General features: G+C 41.9%; 1 protein-coding gene across 4 annotated transcripts; it reads right to left on the bottom strand.

Moving 5' to 3' along the window:
- Positions 1-1,515: 1,515 nt before the first annotated feature.
- BRD8 (bromodomain containing 8) lies at positions 1,516-23,893 on the bottom strand. Of its 4 annotated transcripts, none has more exons than XM_032425260.1 (22): positions 23,805-23,893; positions 22,744-22,840; positions 15,014-15,083; positions 13,886-13,935; positions 13,551-13,673; positions 13,351-13,431; positions 12,544-12,608; positions 11,760-11,896; positions 11,007-11,225; positions 10,464-10,608; positions 9,359-9,568; positions 8,657-8,937; positions 7,857-8,309; positions 7,474-7,567; positions 7,226-7,272; positions 6,242-6,456; positions 5,959-6,051; positions 5,697-5,765; positions 5,128-5,305; positions 4,053-4,157; positions 3,535-3,579; positions 1,516-1,904 (listed from the first exon to the last, which is right to left on the bottom strand). In XM_032425260.1, exons 1-22 carry the CDS (start codon positions 23,821-23,823, stop codon positions 1,845-1,847), a joined length of 2,856 nt encoding a protein of 951 aa, XP_032281151.1. In that variant the 5' UTR covers positions 23,824-23,893; the 3' UTR covers positions 1,516-1,844. The 4 variants fall into 4 exon arrangements, with proteins under 4 accessions (XP_032281151.1, XP_032281152.1, XP_032281153.1 ...); XM_032425261.1 differs by having other exon boundaries at positions 1,517-1,904; positions 23,801-23,851; XM_032425262.1 differs by lacking the exon at positions 9,359-9,568 and having other exon boundaries at positions 1,517-1,904.
- Positions 23,894-24,074: the final 181 nt, after the last annotated feature.

Genomic DNA, 24,074 nt, shown 5'->3' with positions numbered 1-24,074 from the left:
TGACTGAGCGACCCAGGCACCCCACTCCTCTCTTTTACAAGTTGCAGGAAATCCTTCTATGTTCTGCTTGGCCTCTGCTTCCTCATTAAAACTTAAAATAATGTCTATATTTTGAGGTTTCAACTTTGATTTCTACTCAAATAGCTCCCGTATCTCCACCTTTACTTCTTATATGCATTCTGGTCTAATTTTTTCCATGTACCCAAAGGTCAATTCCCTTTAGGTGCCCTACCCTCTGCTTCAACTCAACATTTCTAACTAAAATCACTTCTCTTCCTGATTATCTCCAAAATCATTTGCTTTCCCAAATTCCCTTTTCCCCCTTATCAATACTATTTTCCTAACCCTTTTTACTTCTCTTATATTCAGTAAGCAAGCCCACTTCTCAATTTCCACCCACAGTAATTTTTCTCAATGCCCATCCTCTGTTCCTGAAAAAATGCTATAGCCTCCTGGTCAGTTTCTTGACCTTTAATCCAATCTGCTGTTAAGCACATCTGTTACCTTCTCTACCAACCCAAAGTCTGTATCCTTTAATGGATCTCCTCTACAATCTTCTCCCATTTTTAGGGCTTCACTGCTTGTATCACATGCCAATTTATAGATTACTTTGGGAATATACTATACTTTTCCTTTTTTTTTTTTTTAAGTAGGCTCCAAGCCCAGTGTGGCACCCAACTAAGGGCTTGAGCCTGAGATCTAGGCCTAAGTTGAGATCAAGAGTTGGATGCTTAACCAACCGAGCTACCTAGGTGCCGCTATACTATAGTTACTAATTTTCTAATTCCTGGATTGACTGAATTCCTTTCTATCACCCCACAACACTGTATCTTCTACTTCCTTAGAATCCTAACAAGCTTCACAGTTTAAGCCAGAAAGATCTGTGACTTCTAATATATTTCTTAAACACATCTTTTTCAAGAAAACTCAATGTACTAGACAATACCCTATGTCCATTTCTGTATAATAAAAGGCTCATAACTGGTTCATTTCAGAGTTAATTTTTATTTAGTAACAAAAGTTGGATAAACTCAGATGATAAATTTCCCAACTCTTAAACTGATTCTAGCCTTCAAATAGCAATGAATTCTAAAATACACAAGAACCCTACATATAGAATCAGGAAGGATATAGTGCCATACTGTCCCAGAAATACCATCTGCAAAGATAGTACACTAAGTAGGACAAATGTCTGAGATAAAGGTCAGTGCTACCTCTGTCCATGCTCTAATCTTCATTAAAAGCAATGCCATGAACAGAACTCTGAAAAGTTTTCCCAAACATTCAAGAAAAGCTGAATAAGATCATCCTCAATACACAATGCAACACTTTAAAACATTAATTATAAATTCAATCTTGGTTACTTACCTTCTCCAGGCTGTTGAACAGTTCATATTATAATACCACTTCCCCCCCTCTAATCATCTCATTTCCACAGATGATAAAAAAATTATCATGCAGAAAAAAAATCTCAAGTTTCTCACACACACATATACACACAGAACACACCAAAGGCTAGAGTTTTCTTTTCTTTCAGTTTATTGTGTACACACACACTTCACAGGTGTTTTTTTTTTTTAAAAAGTCTGTACACTTCACCAGACAGTACAAACTAGCTACAATCGGCTAGCTACACATTAAGACATTAACACAGCCCATGATTTTTGCCCTACAACAGGCAACTGTGCTACTCCAACTCTCTGAGAGAGTTTCCCCAGCTCATGTCACACGGCCCAGGTGCCTCCTCTTCTGTAACTTCCACTTCTGGAACTGGGCCGACAAGCCCAAGCTCTATCTTGTTTACTTCTACTTCAGGTTCAGCTCAATGAGGATACTCTGAAGCTTCACTTTTTCATCTTCATATCTGCTTCAATGGCACAGCGGCGCCCCCTGGTGCCCCCATCCTAGATGACAGGCAGACAAAGAAAGGGAGCGTGAGTGAGTTGATTAGGAGGTTAAGAGAAAAGTTGCAACAATGCTGGGGATGTGGTTTCTTGGGGAAGAAGGAAGAGAATCAGCAGAAAAATCCAGGAAATGAGAGGTACAGATCTATCTTCCCACAGAGTGGGCTAAAAAAACTCCTGGCAGTAGTTTGTGAGAGGAAAAGCAGGACAGAGTATTTTGCTCCTGCCCACCATAGAGGTAACTGGGGTTCACCTGGGGTCCCAAAGAATGACTATTAGTCATCCCACCCAGGCCCCAAACCGTGTTCAAAGGAACAGGTAGAGTAAAAGAAAGGTGGGAGGGTCAGAAAGGGCAGTGGGTAGTGAGATTCTTGGCTAACATACCTGTCCAGCTGTTGGTCCCTATAAGAAAGGCCTTTCCTGCAGACTGACCCTGGCACTAGTTCCCTAGCACCTCCTGACAGGTGTTTTCCATGAGATCAGGACAATCAGAAGGCTTCTTTCCATCTGCTGCTCTCTCCCTGCAGCCCAGCTCCTTCCTCTTGTGCAATATTTTGCTGTCTTCAATAGATAAAAGTTCCTATTAACCAGCTTTGCAACAGCCAGCCAATTGCTTGGGGATCCAGAGTCACTGTTGCAGGCCAATAAGAAAGAAGGGAGATTACAGTGTTCCGTCCGTGGTACAGGCTGACGCCTGTAGGCAAGATGAATTAGTGAACACTTTTGCTGGGCTAGGCCATTTTTACATTTCTAACATGCAAGGACTCTAAAATTTTCAGAGCTCATGAACATAAGTTGCCTTTGAGGCGACATTAAAAATAAAAATACCACCTTGCATTTGTTTAACACTTTAATTTTTTTTTCAAGCCAGTTCCAAACCTTGATCTCATTTTATCCTCACAACATCCCTGTGAGGTAGGCTGGACAGGTACCTCATTATATTAGCTCCATCAAACAGATGAGAAAAACAAGGTTCCAAGAGATAATCCGGTGAGTTTTAGATCATGTGGTTTTCCAGCTGATGCTCTTCCATTACATCATGCCTCAGTACCCCATAATGAACACAGAGTCAGAGGGTCGTTCAATTCACAGAGGACAACAGTAAGTCTTTAGGGCTAGCTTTACTAAGTTTATCTCAAATTCTACCAGCCACTACTGTATGCGGTACTCATTGTTACTAAGATCCTTATCTTAAATTTTACTGAGTATTTGTGTATCAGGCAACTTAACATTAGGAGAAGAGAAAAAAACTACATGCTAGGTATTTGCTGGTATGAGGAACACTTATAAAAAGCCAGCTAGCAGCTGCTGCTCTGAGCAATCTTATTTGTAGAAAAGAATTGGCAAAAGGTGGAGTCAAAACTGAGGAGCAGGTGCATCCCAGATCCTTACCAAGAATACCTCATTTCAGTCCAGTGAACTCATAAATAGTCCCTACCCAGCCCACACACACACACATGCAGAAAGACAGGAATGCAGAAAATGAGAGATTCTTATTCAACGACCTGAATAAAGAGAAGTTCAAGACATTGCCACAGTCTGCATGTTGAATTTCCCTCTGCCACCCACCCCCAGCAGGAGCTGAGAATCTTTGTGGCAACACCACCCCTTGCAGCCATTCAATACTTACAAAGAGAGAGAGAAGGAAGGCAGGAGAGCCCATGGGGACACTGTCCTGTTAGAGGACAAACAAACACTGATCAGGTTCCACAGAAACTCTCAGCCGCAAGCACCCCAAACCTCAGGACAGAGACACAAGCACCACACACACAAAGACAAAATTTAAAAACTCAAGAACAAGAGGAAAGAGATCCAAAAGCAGTCGGCCATTATGCTTTCTGGAACAGGAACTGATGGTCCCCAACTGCTGCAAAAGTCATTTCCCCCACCTTGCAAGCACTCACTCAGAGAAATTAATAATGCACTCATTCAGCTCACAATTTCTCATGTGACTGACTGGGCCTTTCAGTCACACCAAGTGTCTTCAACGCTTGGACGAGTACATCCAAAGAATTATATGTCTGTATACCGCTGGAATATAGAAGCCCAGCAGTTACCAAGTACCAAGTAGTAACCTAAGGCTCCTTGGGTGCTTCAGACTTCTAGCTCTGGAACACTGGTATACAGGCTTTTTCTTGGTCTCCTCACCTTCTCTGATGAATCCTGTTTGCGGGTAGAATCTCTCCCTCGAAGACTTTTAGCGCTGATCCCAGATTCAGATGTCTGCATAATCAACTGTGTGGCAAGGAATTGCTATAGGGAAAAGAAAGACAGTTGGCCCTTGAGACCTGATCCAGTAGGAAAGAATTAAGACAACTGTAGCTTTGTAAAGAGAACTTCATTTAATATCCATCTGCAAACAACATTCAAATACTTCTTGACTGACTGAAAGTTTAGCATACTAGGTTTTATTCTAGTTGTGCATGCTAAAGGATTTAAATGCCAAATATCTCTAACTTTTTGGCTGTAATACAGAATAAATATCTCTTAAGAATGAGAAAGAAAAAAACCTAGATGAACCAAAGGCCATTAGGTAATTTAATTTAGCAGACTATGCAGATATAGACAACATCCCTTGAAGTTCAATATCCCAAAGGGTGCCTGCTAATGCAACTATAGGACAGAGGTAGATTATCTGTGATAAAAAGGAAGAAGAAACCATTTGTTGACAGTCAATTATGTATATACTTAATGTACTTTTAAAATATGCATTCACCATTTTATAAAAAATTTACTTCCCCCAAGTATTTAAAAACTTCCAGAAACTGAAGTATTTGCCCAAGAAAGGCAGAATGTTCTCATAATTCTTTTACCAAACCAACATGAGAAAACCAACACAAATCCATCAAGAACAAAATTTTATGTTCCTGTGTCCCTGAAGACTATTCCAATTAAAAGCCACCAGCACCCTTTCCTGACGTCAGTATGAATCCTTCCCCTGAGTATTTTCTTTCTTTCTTTCTTTTTTTTCTTAGGATTTTATTTATTTATTTGACAGAGAGAGAGTTAGCGAGAGCAGGAACACAAAGAGGGGGAGTGGGAGAGGGAGAAGCAGGCTTCCTGCAGAGCAGGGACCCCGATGCGGGGTTCGATCCCAGGATCCTGGGATCATGACCTGAGCCGAAGGCAGACGCTTAACAGCTGAGCCACCCAGGCGCCCCCCCCCCACGCCACGAGTATTTTCATTTCATCCTTGCTAAAACATTAAAGATCCTCAAAGTACCTGAATCTGCTCTAAGACATCTCGCTGCATTTCTACTGCCATATGATAGACATCATGGTCCGAGCTGTTATACATTACAGCATTCTGGAACATGAGCATAATATCACGCTGAAATTCAGCTGTGCTGCGGATCAATCCATTTTCAATGTTTTTCTTAATAGTTGACAAATCCATAGGCCTAAAAACAAAACAACAGCAACAGGTAAATGGAGGGGAAGAGGACTCAACTGGATCCAAATATATTATTACCATACATATCTTCTCATACATACCCTTAGTCTTAGCTGCCTGGACTGAAATGCCAACCCCTCACCCCACAACATGCACTTAATCCAAAAACCAAAGTCAACCTTTATAATAAGTATCAGCTAAGAAAGGTAATAAAGAAGGTTAATTCTTTTAGACTATCTTTTGTGATCCAGCCACTGAAATGATCAACTTACCACTTGGGTCACCTTTACTCACACCAAAAACACTTGCTTTAAATATACCATCTAAAGTAAAAATCCACTAAGACTGAACAACTTACAATTCAGGCAAGTCAGCATGCTGAAAGGATAATGGCTTACCTCTGTACAATGCTATGGTAGCCAGGTGCTATATCATCTGTAACAGGCTGCAGGAAGACATTGGCATATCTGTCCAAAAAGAGTAAGGTGCAATTACTGACTTAATCCTTCAGAAGCAGAGGTTGAGGGCATCTGATTTAAGTAGCTGAAGGTTGTAAAAGTCAAAGCCCCCAATCCCATATAAACACACCCAGACTTTTTCCTAGTCACTAACACTGAGGAGGAGCAGGAGAAAATGTTCCTACTGATTGGTAAAACTCACCTATGATTAGCTGCAGCTCTCCATACAAGCATGATAGCTTTCTTCCAGATTTTCTGTGCCTGAATAGCTTCCTGATCTTCACTACAGACAGAGCTGAAATAAAAGAAACAAAGGGGTCCCACTAGGCATAAGTCCAAAAAAAAAAAAAATCCTAATCATTTTTTGTCAACTATTAGTTCCAGGCCAAGAAAGGGAAGATGAAAAAGTAAGACTGAAGGAAAAGATATCCTCCTACTTCTCATCTTCACTATCTTGACCTCAAAGAAGAATCTCAGATACTCACAACTGTGAAGATGCAGGACTGCTGGGGATGGAGTCTGCCAGTGTATGGGACTGCAGCGTAGCATTGTGAATGCTAAAGCCATCATCACTCTCGCTCACAGGGGGTTCATTATCCATTTCTGACAAATAGCCTTCTCCTTGATCTTCTTCCTTAGCCTCCTCTAGGCTGGCCGCTTCACTGACTCCATCTTCCTCCTCATCCTCACCTGGGGCATCCTTAGACACAGTGTGCTCCGGTCAACAAATGCAAGCAAAGCTATCCAGCAAAGCATCATTAAACACGATCTTTTGGGTTAGATCAGTTCTAGAAAATGGCCTCACACTGCGTCCTGACTGAGCCCTCTATCACTTATACTACCATCTAATGTACACTCACTGTTTAAGTAATATAGAACCTGGACAAAGAATAAGACCCAGGATCTTTTTAAAAGGAAGAAAAAAAAAAAGCTACTTACTTATGACTAAGCTAAGAGGCGTTCCTTCTTTCCCCTTGCTCTTGAGAGGAACTCTGACCCTGGATACAAAGTTATCAAAAATAGTTTTTATTTTGCGTCTCCTCTGATGGAGCAAGCTCACATCGCATTACTTTAAATCTGTTTGTTACTACTACTTTAGTAATTCTAAAAAAGAAAATTCTGGATAATTTTCCTTGGATAGTGTAACTAATAATCTGATTTCTTATATGTTCTCCCTGACTCTGGCATCCCTATTTACTCCAAATCACTCTGGAGATCTCAAAGCTTCGCTGTGCATTATGTGCATAAGAAAGCTCTGTGTGATGTCCACAAACTCTCTCAGATGGGAAGCACATGTGGCCACAGTACTGCCAGTATGCCTAACTGTCCACTGCAACTTTTCCCCATGCAACTCCTTACCAGTCTCATCTCAGAAAATAAGATGCACGTTTACTATAACTCATTAAAAAGGTAGTGCTATCGGGAAATCTAGTCACACAGCAAGAGGAATAAAGAAAAGTCTGAAATACCTTTATCTGGCTTCCAAAAATAGTCCCTGATTCTTCTTTCAATGAGTCTGCAGAGGAGAGAAAGACTACCTGAAGATTTTTCCACCTTAGCCTTCCCCTTCCTATGGACAATAATCCCCTGCAGCTCTCCTTTCCATGCTGACCTATTCTACCTCCTCTACTTGCCCACAACCCACAATCCCTCAGAAGCCAAAGCAAAGGATTTCAAGTTAGTTACAGAGTACAGATTTCCTGGCCTTATTATTTACCTGACATTTCAAACTTGTGCTGAGTCTCTGCCTCTAAAGGATCTTCGATGGGATTGGAGCCATGGGATGGAGACAACATGCTTTCAGGAGATGCCTGAAGACCAAAAAGAATAAACACCCTAAGTACCGATACATCACTTCAGCTGACAGTTTATTTTTCAATGACGAAACTACAGAAGAAATTAGTCCTGCCCACGTAACAGGAATCTAATGGTCACCTTTCAAGGAATAGGATAAGCTTATATAGCAATGATCATACCTGTGGGCTTTGGACACATCAACCATGTGAGAATTCAGGAATGCAAGAGGAAAACCAAAGGCCTAAACAGTCACTTCTTACCTAAGTATAACCCTTCATCCTCCCAACCCCTGATTTTAAATACCTCTGTCTTCACAGTTGTAAGTGGAGTCTCATCGCCTTTCCCACTGGAAACATCTGCTTCAGCAATCTCTCCAGTGGCAATACTTCTAGGTTCCTCCTCTAAGTCCTGACTCCTGAGTTCTGGTGGCTCCATACTTGTGGCTGGAACAACTCCAGCTACTATTTCAGGACCTGAGATGCCTTGTTCTGGTTCTGCAGGTTCCATTTTAATCTCAACACTGGGCTCCCTGATGTCTACCAGTTCATGGATTCCTTTGTTTTCTGTTTCCTCAAAGTCCAGCCTTTCCTGCTTGACTGTCATCTCTGGTGCAGGGAGAGATACTGGCTTGTCCCGCTCCTGCTGGATAGGGTGCTCCCAGGGGCCAGGCAGGGACTGGGGATCATCATTCTCTTCACAGAATGACAGCGCCGCTTCTACTGCTGCCACATCCAGCACTTCAGGATGATCATCCACCTGTCCCATAATACACACACTGTTGAAGTCACAGAAATAAGCCCAAGTCCCTCAATTCTGTTAGCACCAAATGAGATGGCCTCAATCTGTAGCTTCTCTCTCCATTTTCTCCATATAGTAGAAGCAACCAATGGACAGACTCCTGTCCTGAGCAAACCAGAAACACAGGGATGGCTGGGGAGATGACCAATGTGAGCACCAAAGGGCTTTGGGACTAAAGAGATGGAGACGGACAGAAGCAGAACTGCTGTTTACATAATTCTTACTACAAGAAGCAAGGAGAAGCTGAGGAGAGAAGCCTATGTAGGACTCATGAGAGATTCTTTTGGGCTTTGCTGAATAGTTACCTTGTCCTCAATGATGGCAATGATGTCTCCAACAGTCTCAAAGTCCAGCTCTTCACCTGTGTAGGACACAGCAATATCCATCTTCTCAGCCAGATCTAAATCTTCCTTCCCATCTATACTGGGAGCCTTTGATCCCCCAGGGGCCTCTGCTACCCCTGATCGGAAACACTCTTCTTTGATAGAATTGATGATCATAGAGATTTCACTGCTATCCATGGAAACAGTCACAGTATGTGGGTCCCCCACAGCTTCCATTGGAACACAAGTGTCAGGCTGACTCACTGAATAACAGGAAGAGAAAAGCATTTCAGAACCTCATTTGATACCAAGTGACCACCTGGACATCAACCAAGGCTATAGACAGGTGTCAAGTACCCACACACTTAAGCTTAGAAAAAGTTATCTTAGATCTACATCTTCGTATGTTTTCTTCTCCCCAGTTTTATCTAGAAAGTAGGGTGAGAACACATTCTCACGCCCACTCATATTTGTATACTTAACCCTTTTCCCCCAACACATAAACGCCCACCCACATCTTCTCAAATTCTTGTTTTTCTAAGGATAAAGACGGTACATGTCCATGGAGAACAGAACAGAAGCATCCGAATTGGAGTTGATGCTCTTGGGTCAGCTTTCTCTGACTGAAGCTCAAAATGAAATTTTGAACCTAGTGGCTGCTCAGGGCGTGGGTCAGGGACGCACCTGGAGCTACACTCTCAGGAGTGGAGACAGCTGGAGCAGAGGACGGTGCTGGCAGCGCAGGCATCATGACAATGGTAGCCTGGGACACAGACTCTACGGGGGGTGGCACAAGTTTAACTGGAGGTTCACTGGCAACAGTAGTGAAGGAAGCAAGAGGAGTGGTGAACTGTGTAGGACCAGCTTCTAAAAGCCGGGAAAGAGTGGGAGCACCTAACAAACAGGTACACAAAATGAGGTAAGAGGAAAGCACGTGAACAAGAAGCAATAGCCACTTTAAGACTCAACCAAGAAAATTTTTAGTCTCAAAGAATGAAAGAAACTCCTCTGTCGAATAAGCTCATTATCTATATCCTCACTTTTGCCAACCTTACTAATAAAGATCTTCTTCCAGGTTAGGAATGACCCAAAGCACTAGAACACACAATGTGTGTGAAAAATTGGTGGCAGTTTTAACCCCAGAAGAAAATTTAACAGTAACAACAAAATCACGAAAAACTGGCATGAACAGATCTGTCACTTCTGCAGTTAAGCATGCTATAAACCACCCAAACTCAACACCATTCAAATATCCATATCTAAGGTTTAATATTTTGTAAAGCTTTTTTTTATTACTTTACTTTTTCTATCTCACTTAATTCTCATAACATCCTTGTGAAGTACACACTACAATTAATAAAAGAGGAAACTGAGGTTCACGAGTTAAATCATCTATCCAAGGCCACAAAATCAGTATGTGGCAGGCTTGACACCTAAATCCAGTTTTCTGGCTTCAAATCTCAATCCCCTGTACTATAACCTCAGGTATCCCTAGCACTTTCCATAATTTTGCAAGCCCCAGGGAAGCAGCTTCACTACTAACCTCACTCTTCTCATCAGTATCTATGCTGTGGTCATCCAGAGCTATCAGTACTTTGAAGATAAGAATGGATTTACAATCTGGGGCACTATGTGGTTTAACAGGTAAAGTAGCACCAAAAAAAGTTGGGCTTCACATTTACGATTGACAGGTGCTTACTACTGAAGGCTAGAAACCAAAGACAGTCAACACTAAGATCGACTGTGAAGTCTGTGAAGTCAAGTAGGTAACGGAAAAGTGTTGACTTACCTGAGGCAGCAGGGGAGGCCGCAACAGTGTTGGGTGTTTGCTGCATTTCCCCACCATGTATCATGGGAAGAACCCCGCCTACCTCCAGGAGGACACCTGTACTGTTCAAGTGGCCAGAAGCCACAGCCATTTCACTCTCATTGACCTACCAGGGAAGAATAGAGGTGAAGGCTACACTCAAGCTTTCCTTTACTACCACTTCCCAAAAAAAGCTCTAGCAGTTGACCAAACTTCATGAAGTTAATATCCAAAGAGAGTAATTTCAGACCCAAGGGAAGCTCTAATTTTTAAAACTTATTTGACAAGAGTTCTCCGGAGAAGAGAACTGAAATAATTGTGGTTTCAGATAACTCAGGACCCAAGGATACTATCAACTTACTGGGTTTTTGTTTCTGTTTTTGTTTTTTAAATTAACATTTAATTAGGAGCTCTCTTTCTCTTTTGAACTTTTTTTTTTTTCCATGTCATATTTTAGGTCCCAGGCACTCCCTTCCAAAGTACTAAATCACCACAGCTCTCAAACACCCACAGAAGTCTCCATACCAGTCTGGGGCTAGTAGGCAGGAGGCTGCCCTTCTTCAAGAGCTCTGACAGCAGAGGGGAGGGGGGTGGAGTTGCTTTCTGTCCAAGCATCTTTTTCTGGGGTGAATCATCTGTTACTGGGGTCATGGGGGCTTCTAAGGGTGCAGAGCCTGGAGGAAGGGTGTCAGGAATCCCAGGAAACGAGGTGACTGGGGTACTCGGCAAAGTCCCAGGGGTTACCTAAGAGACAACAGAGAACCTTTATCTGACTTCTCAAACTCTGGAAGGTTCCCTACTAATCCGGATGGGTTAGTGTGTCTATTACTTTATTAGTCCTGAGTGAAATTGCCCAGAAACCCTCTACCCCTCCTGCTCTCAGCCACTCCTTTCTTCCCCAGTTTTTTCTCTTCCACCCACTCAAACCCAGAATGACCCAAACATTCCACCCAACCTGCCTTTTACAATCTGCTTAACCACTACCAATATTCTATTTACAAGAAAACTATCGCTTCCTCCCGAAGGACTCTTATAAGACTAGTTTACTTACAAACAATTCCGTAATGTAATATTTTACCTATCTCCCAAAAGGTCAAAAGGCTCAATGTTTTTAGGTCCATCCTTATCTTAGAGCACAGAACATGGTAAATTAAGTCTTTAGCATTCATACCAAGAGAGGAAAATGCCTCTAAGCCAAAAGTGGTTTCCTCATCACTCAGCTCTCTGCTGGCTTATTGCCCCTTTGCTGATCAATACCTGCAGTAAAAATATACTCACTCCAGAGGTGGCCTCTTCCATAGTGGTTGCAGTCAAGTCTCCAAGTGGGTAATCACCTCCTGGGGAGGCAGAATCTATAGGAGAGCGGACCATCACGGTGGGTAATCTCCGAGGGGGTGTTTTTACTGCTTGACGAGCTAGAACATAAAAGACAACAACTACTAAGTCTTCAAGATTAAATAAATGGAAGTAGGCACTACTCTGTTATAATAAAGGACAAATGGGGATGTTGCATAATTAAAGCAGCATTACGAGTTTGGATTAGAAATCTTTAACACTTCTGGGAGACAGGTAACTTATAAGCAAACTCACTGAACTATCTCAAAGGTCCTTGAAGTAGGAAAGTGGTTTAAACACTCCTCAATATCCTCTTCAACAAGTTATTAAGTTTCTGCTTTTAACAAGAGGAAAAGACCTCACTGGCTCCGAGCATGTATTCCTAGACTTACAAATGCTTAAGTTCTTATCCAATGAGTGGGCTATTTTTAATCTTCTTACAGGGCTTTGAATTCTAAAAACTTAATGATGTTCAACATCTATATTATAAAGCCTTTGTGTCCTAAAAGGACCCAAAGTTTAGTGAGAACTGAGCAGAACTCATTTTCCAAGAGCTTCTTCCTTGGATAGAAAGTGATGTTTTTATTCTGGTAAAAGAGAAGAGGACATAGAAAAGTGCACAAGTAAATCGGCATCAGTGGATTCTATCTTACAAGGTAGTCTTCAACTGTTACTAGCATGCAGTACTGTATAATTAATTGTTAAACAGTCAAAAGATTCGGTTTACCCTGATATGCAGCATCCGTAGCCTTCCTCTTTACTTCAGCCTCCTCTTCCTCCAATTTCTTTTTCCTAAAGAGGGAAGTAAAGAGTATGATCCTAGCCAGCTCTAGTTCCTCTGTAGGTCACAGTGCCCTTACAAGGAAATTTTTTGCCAGGCTAGCACAAGGAAAAGCCTAAAAAAGAATCTTTACCAGCAAAAGAGGAAATGTTTAAAAAAAAAAAAATTTATTTATTTGACACAGAGAGGGACAGCAAGAGCAGGAACACAAGGCAGGGGAAGTGGAGAGAGGGAGAAGCAGGCCTCCCGCTGAGCAGGGAACCCAATGCGGGGCTCGATCCCAGGACCCCGGGATCATGACCTGAGCCGAGGGCAGACGCTTAACGACTGAGCCACCCGGGCGCCCCTAAAATTTTTTTTTAAGATTTTACTTTTAGGTAATCTCTACACCCAATGTGGGACTCAAACCCACAACCCCAAGATCAAGAGTCGCATGCTCTACTGACTGGCTAGCCGGGCAACCCCAAAACGGGAAAATTTTTAGTGTACTGCCTAACTACCAGTTCTTCATAGGCAAACTGAAGCACCTTTCAAGTTAAAACTAAGTTATGTCCTCACATTGAAATATTCTATCACATTACCTTCTACAAGTCACTCCCCCCTCCCTGCTACTAGGCCACTCTGCAGCTTTTCCCTTCCAGAATCATTCAAGTCTAAAGGGATGGCAGATGGAGGAGATAAGCCAGATTACTTGAGGTGAAAAGGCGGTAAAACGAGAGAGAGGTGTACAAAAGTAAGAACAATATAACCCACATCACAATGTCATTGCAAAGCTCATCCAGTCTGCTGTCCATGTGCCCAGCTTGAATTAGTTCTGCATCTCTTTTCAGCCGTCTAGAAAGAGAAATAAGTTACCTGGGTTTTTTAGTCTACTATTTAAAAAATTTTGACCAGTATAAGAAGTCAGCCCCTTTGGTCTCTCCCAACCACCTGGTATTCTCTCTGGTAAGTACCTATATTTTTCTTGGGTTTCCTTTATCACTTTCTTTAGTTCCTCAACTCGTTCAGCAGTCAATTTCCGAACAATGACATCTTCAACGGTTTCGACCACTTCTCCCTTTTCACCCCGTTTCCGTCTGTAGAAAATTTAAAAACAAAAACATACATTTGAATAAAAGAACATGTTCCCACTCTCAACTGCTTTCTTTGAGCCTCTCCACCATTTAACCATAGATAACTTCTGCTCTATTTTTAATCACCCAGTAATATTAATAAATATAAACCAGACATCCTCAGTGAACACTTTCCACTAAAGAGATGTGGCTTGAATGACTGGCTTTGTACTCACTTTGGGGTCTCAGTGGTCTCTAGAAGCTCTGAGTACTGGGAAGCACAATGCTATGGAAAAAAAGTAAAAATATGATGAGCAAGCCTGGAAAGGAACAACCTTTCGAAGTTTTACCATATCAGACTAAGGCTTAGAGAGGAAAACTATATGTAAGGTATGAGTGCTTTCTAGGAGGGCAAATTACTCTGCAGTCATATCAGTTAAAAATACTCAATACCAGGGGGCGCCTGGGTGGCTCTGTTGGTTAAGCATCTGCCTTCAGCTGAGGTTATGACGCCAGGGTCCTGGGATGGAGTCCCGCATTAGGCTCCCTGCCAAGCAGAGAGTCTGCTTCTCCCTCCAGCCACCCCTGCTTGTGATCTCTCTCTCATGCTCTCTCTCAAATAAATAAAATCTTAAAAAAAAAAAAAAACTCAATACCAGGACAGAGAAAAGGAGTCTTCTGACCTAGAATTCGTGTATTTGGGGAAAAATAACCCAATAGCCAATATTTATAGTTAATATCTACTGAGTAATCACCATATGCAAGGCAATGTGCTAAATGCTTTATGGGTATTACCTCGACTAAAACTTTACAACAATCCTGAAGCAACTTTTATCTCTACTTTACAAATGAGAAAACTGAGAATCATGGTTCAAAGATTCTAAATGAAGTCATATTAAACCCAGATCTTCTAACTCCCAAGCTTAGACTCTTACATGTTATGTTACACAGATAAGAAAAGTTTACAACATGAACATACATGGATGAATTGGCAAACAGTGGGAAAAATGAAAAGGTATTCTCAACTATGCTTCCTCTTCACGGTATAAAAGCCTTGTGATTAAAGGGCAGGGCCTGGAAGGAAACCCACTTCACATCTCTAAGATTGCTCTAAAACAGCACTTGCGGGGCTCCTGGGTGGCTCAGTCGTTGAGCGTCTGCCTTCAGCTCAGGTCACGATTCCAAGGTCCAGGGATCAAGCCCCACAGCGGGCTCCCTGCTCCATGGTGAGTCGGCTTCTCCTTCTCCTTCTCCCTCTGTAGCTCCCCCTTCTTGTGCTCTCTCACTCACTCTCTCTCAAATAAATAAAAATCTTTAAAAAAAAAAAAAAAAAAAGATAAAACAGCACTTGCTTGGGAACTTACTTTTTGAGAGAACCAGTCTGGAGGGCGGCCAGGTTCTGCAAACGGCTTGATAGCTCTGCTAACTGATACCCTACACAAAATAAGAAAAGGCTATTACACACTAAATAGGAGGGGGAAAAGGGTGGTGGGGGGAAGTATGCTAAGAGTTCAAGGTTTGGAGTACAAAATTTAGAATGATAAACTGCCACCAGGAAGTGTTCTGAAACATGTGACTATGGAAAATGACACAACCACTTAAGGGGGGACACCTGGGTGGCTCATTTGGCTAAGCATCTGCCTTTGGCTCGGGTCATGATCCCAGGGTTCTGGGATTGAGTCCCGCATCGGGCTCCTTGCTTAGTGGGGAGCCTGCTTCTCCCCCTACCACTCCCCTACTTGTGCTCTGACAAATAAAAAAATTTCATTTAGAGGGAAAGAATCATTGCGAAAAAGTTTTCCTAGGTGATATATTTCCTGGGTGAAGTGAAGGTATTAGAACCTAGTACATTATCATTTCTGTTCATTTGGGCAAGCATTTTTATGTTGATTTTGGTTCTTTTAGAAGAGATATATCTTTTGAAAAGCAATTTGTAATGTATTCCAGACTAAAGTTATCTTTTGATCCACAAATACAACTCCTAGGAATGTATTAATAAAAAATAATCTAACAAAGAAGCAAGTATCAAGAAGAAAGCACCACGTAGACTTGATCAGACTGACGAACAGTTAGGTTTTTCCTAAATGCCTGCAAGGGATGTTTAACTTACGGCATTTCACCTCTACAAAATACTAAATAGACCATAAAAATAATTATAAAATATATGTGGTGAAATGGAAAATACATACCACATAATATTAACTGAAAAAAAAAAATGACACAACTTTCTATGATGCAATCATGCAACCTATTAATTAAAAGCTGAAAAGACAAAAAAAAAAAAAAAAGGCAAAAATAAAAACAGGACTAGAATGGGATCAAGGAAGAGTGTGTGACTTTAATTGTGTCTATGTTTATTTCTTGAAAAACATCCAAAGAAGGGCACTTGGGTGGCTTAGTCAGTTGAGGGTCCAACTCTTCATTTCGTCTCAGGTCATGGTCTGAGGGATCTGAGATTGAGCCCTCTGCTGAGCTCGGAGCCTGCTTGAGAGTCTTTCTCCCTCTGCTCCTCTCCCTGCTCATACACGCTCACTCGCTCTCTCTCTCAAATAAATAAAATTTTTAAGTCTTGAAAAAGATCCAAAGAAAACATGACGAAATATTAAGATCTGTTAAATCCAGGCTGGGTACATGGATACTCTATATTATTCTCCACACTTCTCTATGTGTTTGAAAAACTATGTAACTTTATTTTTTAATATTTTTGAAAGACTTTATTTACTTATTTGAGAGAGAGAAAGAAAGAGCATGAGTTCGGGGAAGGAGCAGAGGAAGAGGGAGAAGCAGGCTCCTCGCTGAGCAGGAAGCCTGATGCGGGGCTTGATCCCAGGACTCTACAACCATGACCCAAGTCGAAGGCAGATGCTTAACCAACAGAGCCACCCAGGCGCCCTGAAAAATTAGGTAACTTTAAAAAGAAAAAAGTTCTTAAAATTTGTGATGAAATAATGGTATCACACAGCTCTTTTCAAGTTCAACAGTTATATGGTTCAGCAAAAAATAAAGTTTGATCCATAATTTATACCTTAGACCAAGAAAAGCCCCAAATGTATCAACAATTTAAATATTAAAAAAAGGGGCGCCTGGGTGGCTCAGTTGGTTAAGCGACTGCCTTTGGCTCAGGTCATGATCCCAGGATCCTGGGATCGAGCCCCGCATGGGGCTCCCTGCTCGGCGGGAAGCCTGCTTCTCCCTCTCCCATTCCCCCTACTTGTGTTCCCTCTCTCGCTGTCTCTCTGTCAAGTAAATAAATAAAATCTTTTAAAAAAATAAATAAAATAAATTTTTAAAAAATTTAACCATGAAAGTACTAGAAGAAATCATAGAATTAAAGATTTTATTTATTTACTTGACAGAGAGAGACACAGTGAGAGAGGGAACACAAGCACAGGGAGTGGGAGAGGAGAAGCAGGCTTCCCGCCGAGCAGGGAGCCCGATGCGGGGCTTGATCCCAGGACCCTGGGACCATGACCTGAGCCGAAGGCAGATGCTTAACGACTGAGCCACTCAGGCGCCGCTAGAATTATTTTATAATCTCAGACAAGGGTAAAACTTTCTAAATAGGTCACAAAATCTAGGAACTGTTAAAAAAAATTAATAAATAAACTACATTTTAAAAGTCTTAACTTAATGTAGGGGCGCCAGGGTGGCTCAGTCAGTTAAGCATCTGCCTTTGCTCAGGTCATGATCCCAGGATCCTGGGATCAAGCCCCGCATCGGGCTCCCTGCTCAGCGGGGAGCCTGCTTCTCCCTCTCCCTCTGTTGCTCCCCTGCTTGAGTCAAATAAATAAAATCTTAAAAATAAATAAATAAACAAAGTCTTAATATATAAGGAGCCCTCCCCCAATTAAAGAGAAAGACTAATAAACAGAAAAATGAGAAAAAGCAGTTTACAAAAAAAGAAATACAAGTGGCTCTTTAACACACGAAGATATTCAACCTCACTCATCATAAGATAAATGTAAATGAAAAACATGAGAACTATTTCTCACCTTTTATAATACTGTCAAACATCAAAAATATCTTACAACCAGGACATAAAAAAAGAGGCATTCTGATATATTACTGATGGGAGTATAAAGTGAAACAATCTCTGAGTAGGGCAATTTGAAATATTTATTAAACTCTAGAAACACATACATTCTTTGACCCAGTGATTCTGCTTTCAGTTAATATATAACTATGCAAGGTTATATCTGTATTAGCAAATGTCCAACAATAGAGTACCAGTTTATTTATTTTTTTTAAACATTTTATTTATTTATTTGACAGAGAGAGAGCACAAGCAGGGGGAGCGGGAGAGGGAGAAGCAGGCTCCCCCACCCCCTCCAGCAGGGAGCCCGACGCAGGGCTCAATCTGGGGATCCTGCGATCATGACCCGAGCCAAAGGGAGATGCTTAACCAACTGAGCCACCCAGGCACCCCTAGAGTACCAGTTTAAAAAAAAAACAGAGTACCAGGGATGCCTGGGTGACTCAGTCCATTAAGTGTCTGCCTTTGGCTCAGGTCATCATCTCACGGTCCTGGGATCAAGTCCCGATTCGGGCTCCTTGCTCAGCAGGGAGCCTGCCTCTCCCTGTCTGAAGCTCCCCCCTGCTTGTGCACATGTGCTCTCTCGCTCTGACAAATAAATAAAATCTAAAAAAAAAAGTACCAGTTAAATAAATTATGGTGTATCTGTATCAATACCATGCAGCCACTTAAAAAAAAAGGAGTGAGAGCTTCATATATACTAAGTTAAAGTAAAAAAGAGAAGCAGTGGCAAAATGAAGAATGATACGTATAGTATAAAACCATTTATGTTTAAAAAGTAGGGGGATAAAGAAAACATGTATTTGTTCATGTATATAAAATTAATGCTAGAGGGACACCTAGGTGGCTCAGTCGGTTAAGTGTCTGCCTTCAGCTCAGGTCATGACCCCAGGGTCCTGGGATCGAGTCCCACATTGGGCTCCCTGCTCCAGCAGAGAGCCTGCTTCTTCCTCTGCCTGACCCTGCCCCCTGCTTGTGCTCTGTCCCCCTCTCTCTCTAATAAATAAATAAATTTTTAAAAATAAAAACATAATAAAATTAATGCTAGAGAAACACAAGAAATGAAACTCTAAGAAAATGTTAACACTGGGAGATGAGGTATAGTGATGGAAGACACTGTGTACCATTTTGAATTTTGAATCTTATGACTCAGTACCTCCTAAGAAAAGAAATACAATTTAAAATTTCAAAGTTTTGGGACACCTGGGTGGCTCAGTCAGTTAAGCGTCCAACTCTTGATTTCGGCTCAGGTCATAATCTCAGGGTTGTGAGACTGAGCCCTGTGTGGGCCTCCACGCTCAGCCTGGAGTCTGCATGTCCCTCTCCCTCTAAATAAATATTTTTAAAAAATTAAATAAAATGCCATTTTTACTTAAAAGTGTTCTTATACTATTTTTAATATATTTATCAAATTAGTGTGATTCACTTTGTCTTGGGGTTTACCATTTAATTTGATTCAAGAACAGCTATTATCTAGGATATCCAGATTTCACCTTTAAAAAGTTATTTGAGGGGTGCCTGGGTGGCTCAGTTGGTTAAGCAGCTGCCTTCAGCGGGAGTCGTGATCCCGGAGTCCTGGGATGGAGGCCCACATCCTCTCCCTCTCCCCCAACCCTGCTCGTTCTCTCTCTGTCTCTCTCTCAAATGAATAAATAAAATCTTTTTTTTTTTTAAAGATTTATTTATTTGACAGAGAAAGAGATAGGGAGAGCAGGAACACAAGGAGGGGGAGTGGGACAGGGAGAAGCAGGCTTCCCGCCGAGCAGGGAGCCCGATGTGGGGCTCGATCCCAGGACCCTGGGATCATGACATGAGCCGACAGCAGACACTTAACAAATGAGCCACCCAGGAGCCCCAATAAATAAAATCTTTGAAAAAAGTCATTTAAAAAAGATATAAGGCTGCAGAAATGCTAAGTGTGACCAATAATGGTGCCTCGGAAAACTCTTATGAACAATTAAAGTAGTAGAGATGTGCCACATAGACACAAATTTGAATATTAATTATAAGGCTTAGGACAATTAAAAGATGTCCTTAGGGGTGCCTGACTGGCTCAATCGATAGAGCATACAACTCTTCATCTCAGAGTTGGGAGTTCAAGCCCCACCCTGGGTGTAGATATTACTTAAAAATTAAAAAAAAAAAGGTGTCCTTAGATCCTGAGGAAAAATAGACAAACGTTAAAAATAAAAAGGGGTGCCTGGGTGGTGCAGTCAGCTAAGTGTCTGACTCTTGGTTTCAGCTCAGGTTGTGATCTCAGGCCTGGTGAGATGGAGCCCCGTGGGGGCTCCACTCAACACACAGTAGAAGGCTTAAGGCTCTCTCTGTCCCCCCCGACCCTCCCTTTCCCAGTAGGCGCTTTCTTTCTTTCTCTCTAAAATAAATCTTGTCAATCAGAGAAAGACAATCATCATTTGATCTCACTCATATGTGGAATTTAAGAAACAAAACAGAGGATCATAGGAGAAGAAAGGAAAAAATAAAACAAGACAAAATCAGAGAGGGAGACAAACCATAAGAGACTCTTATCACAGGAAACAAACTGAGGTTACTGGAGGGGAGGGGAGGGGGGATGGGATAAACTGGGTGATGGACATTAAGGAGGGCTCCTGATGTAATGAGCACTGGGATTATATAAGATTATATAAGACTGGGCGCCTGGGTGGCTCAGTTGGTTAAGCGACTGCCTTCGGCTCAGGTCATGATCCTGGAGTCCTGGGATCGAGTCCCACATCGGGCTCCCTGTTCAGCAGGGAGTCTGCTTCTCCCTCCGACCCTCCTCCCTCTCATGCTCTCTGTCTCTCATTCTCTCTCTCGCAAATGAATAAAATCTTAAAAAAAAAAAAAGATTATATAAGACTGATGAATCAGTGACCTCTAGCTCTGAAACCAATAACACAATATATGTTAATTAACTGAATTTAAATAAAAATTTTAAAAAACAAAAGGAGAAAAAAATAAACCTAAATAAATAAATGGGTATGCACTAGAAGTAAAAAAAGACTAGAAACCACAGTTCTACTTTACGGTCCTTAAAAAGAAATACTGAGTGCTAAGACAATATCAATAGGGAAAGAACAGTGTTGTTAACAAATACTGGAAACTGGGACATATCTATGTGCAAAAGAGACCCCTGCCTTACAACATACACAAAAATTAAGTCAAAATGGAGTGCCTGGCTGGCTCCGTCGGTAGAGCATGCAACCCTAGATCTCAGGGTCGTGAGTTCTAGCCCCAAGTTGGAAGTCAAACCTACTTTAAAAAAAAAAAAAAAAAAAACCTAACTCAAAATGGATCATAGACCTAAATACGTAGAGCTAAAACTATAAAGCTTTGAAAAGAAAACACAAAAGTAAATGGTTTCTGAGCCATGACACCAAAAGCATAAGCGACACAAGAAAAAAATAAACTGGACATATCAAAATTGAAAACTTTTGTGTTGTAAATGGTATTAATCAAGAAAGTAAAAAGACAATACATAAAACAGAAATATTTGCAAATTATCTGACAAACAATTTGTGTCCAGAATATACAAAGAATATTAAAACTCAGTAATAGTAATAATATAAAGAATCCAGAGGATCGGGGCACCTGGGTGGCTCAGCTGGTTAAGCGTTTACCTTTCACTCAGGTCATGATCCCGGGGTCTTGGGATCGCTGCTCTGCGGGGAGTCGGCTTCTCCCTCTGCCTCTCCCTCTGCCTCTTCCCTTTCCCCCCTACTCATGCTCTCTCCCTCTGTTTGTCTCTCAAATAAATAAATAAAAACTTAAAAAAAAAAAAAAGAATCCAAAGGATCGGAGCAGACATTTTTCTAAAGAGACACAAATGACCAAGAAGCACATGAAAAGATGCTCAACATTAGTCATCAGGGATATGGAAATCAAAACCACAATGAGGGGCGCCCGGGTGGCTCAGTCGTTAAGCGTCTGCCTTCGGCTCAGGTCATGATCCCAGGGTCCTGGGATCGAGCCCCGCATCGGGCTCCCTGCTCCGCAGGAAGCCTGCTTCTCCCTCTCCCACTCCCCCTGCTTGTGTTCCCTCTCTCGCTGTGTCTCTCTCTGTCAAATAAATAAATAAAATCTTTAAAAAAAAAAAAAATAAAAAAAAAAAAAAAAAAAAAAACCACAATGAGATACCATCTCATACCCACTAGCAAGACACACAGTAAGAGCTGTCAGGCATACAAAGAAAGTGGGGCCTTCATTCATTGCCTGTGGGAATGTAAAAAATATGAGGCCATTTTAAAAAATAGTTCAGTGGGAGGCGCCTGGATGGCTCAGTTGACTGAGCCTCTGACTCTGGATTTTGGCTCAGGTCCTGATCTCAGAGTCCTGGAATCAAGCCCTGAGTCAAGCTCCATGCTCAGGGGGAAGTTTGCTTAAGGATTCTCTCCATCCCCCTGCTTGCGTGCTAACTCTCTCTCTAAAATAAATAAATAAATCTTTAAAAAAATTTTTTTTAAAGTTCAGCTGTTCCTCAAATTATAGGGTTCTATTTATATGAAACGTCCGGAATAGGCAATCTACAGATAAAGAAAGTAGACTGAGTGTCTCTGCCTGAGGGTGGGGGTGGATGATAGGGAGGTGGAGAGATTGTAAAGTGACAGCTAAGGAAGGGATAAGAAACTTCTTTTAGGAGTAATGAAAATGTTCTAAAATTAGACTGTGGGGGCGCGTGGGTGGCTCAGTTGGTTAAGCCTCTGCCTTCAGCTCAGGTCATGATCCCAGTGTCTTGGGATCCAGCCCCGAGTCAGGCTCCCTGCTTAGCAGGGAACGCGCTTCTCCCTCTCCCTGCCTTTCTGACTACTTGTGCTCTCTCTCTGTCAAATAAATAAAATTAAAAAATAAATAAAATTAGACTGATAATGATTACACAACTCAGTGAATATACTAAATTATGTGTATATACTAATTTTATGTTATTTGAATTAAATCTCAATAATGCTGTTAAAAAAGAAATACTCCGTAAACGCTAGTATGATTATAGGAATCCACCAGTGTAATCAAAAAATGCCCAACAGTTTCTAAGACCCAAGAATGCAGCTATCTTAGATACCTTACCAATTTTGATCTCCACTCCTCATGACCGAAGACGCTAAACAGAGCTTCTCTCGGATGGACCATGGCTCTGTAGGGCCAGTACTCAGAAGCTTGTGTTCTAAAAGGAGAAAAGTCTTAGAGAACAACCACTGAGGCACTAGTTCTAAGGCCCAAAGGGAGAACTAAAAGCCTAATACAAAACATCCCACCTTGTGGAACAAAGTGAGTTACTATCACGGAATCTTGATTTTCATCTCTACTAAAATATCATCACGATTCATTCCCCGCAAAATTGCACTGAGTATCTGGCAAAACATTTTACTTCTTCAAATGACATGGCTACTTTGTTTTATTTTAAAAAGGCAGGGGAGAATGTCAGAGTAAGATAAGGCAGTTCTCACGACAGGCCCAGTTTTAAGACGGAAAAAAAAAAAAAAAGACTACTTGATTCCAATTTGAACGCGAGGGTTATTTCCCAGGATTCCGAGCAGCCACTCCCCTCCCCCACCCCGCGCCTACTGCCCTGCCTCCTTCTTAGCATAAACTTGTTTACTTTTCTCAGTACTTCTACCCCCATGTAGCTGTCGGACATAGTAAGACCTTTTCAATGTACGAAACAGGAAAATGGCTGAGATGCACAAAACGCAATTTCCCTAGCGGCCGAAAAAGCTAAGAGTTAAACTACCCCATTTCTCTGGGAGCTGGACCGCGGGCCTCACAAACGCTGGCCAGAAAACGAACGGCTCTTTGAGAGCAAGTTGCTCCCTATGGCTCACAGCATCTCTTCGTCTGCACACCCAAGTCTCCTGAGCCCCTTTATCTCGCACCCCACAGAGTTCCCAAACACATAAGGATTCGCTGAGCTGCTTCTCTCAAATCTCCGCAGCCTCCCTGAGACACAACACCCTACACTTCTTCTGGGCCTCTAATCGTTAGTCTTCACGATACGGTCGAGTGCAGGTTCCTCAAGACCCTGGGCTCTTGGGCAATCATTGCTCCTAATCCCCATGCGTGTGACAGAAATCTGGTTCCTAGCCTCTGGTCTAAAAGGCCTTCCACGCAAAAACAGTGGACATACTTACTACCCGTTCCTGTCGCCATCTTGGCCCTGAAGTCTCCAACCCTCTCAGGGAAGACAGTCTAGTGTGGCCCACGCCCCGGGAACTCTGGGAAATAGAGTCCGGGAGTTTGTTCGCGATGCCTCCTGGGAAACGTAGTCCCAACCCTCAGGATGAGCAAGCCCTAAACCAGGCTTCTTGAGCGCTCCCGGGAAGGAATGTGCTAACGAGGATGGCGCTGAAGCCTCAGAATTTCCTTTAGGTTTCCTAGAAAAGAAGTTCCTAGGGTCCAAG

The sequence above is a fragment of the Phoca vitulina genome, unplaced genomic scaffold (genome assembly GCF_004348235.1).
Source record: "Phoca vitulina isolate PV1807 unplaced genomic scaffold, GSC_HSeal_1.0 scaffold32, whole genome shotgun sequence".
Classification (NCBI taxonomy): Eukaryota; Metazoa; Chordata; class Mammalia; order Carnivora; family Phocidae; genus Phoca; species Phoca vitulina.
The sequence above is the reverse complement of the archived record's forward strand: the minus strand, read 5'-3'. Positions and strand labels throughout refer to the sequence as shown.

Bases quoted from the DNA above. Each gene is read 5' to 3' on its own strand.
- BRD8 (XM_032425260.1), bottom strand. The intron at 12,609-13,350 runs GTGGGTTATATT...TTCCCTCTTTAG, and splicing joins CTTTGCAATGACATTGTGAT to GAAAAAGAAATTGGAGGAAG. The intron at 7,568-7,856 runs GTATTTAAAATC...TTTGGTCTTCAG, and splicing joins TTACAACTGTGAAGACAGAG to GCATCTCCTGAAAGCATGTT.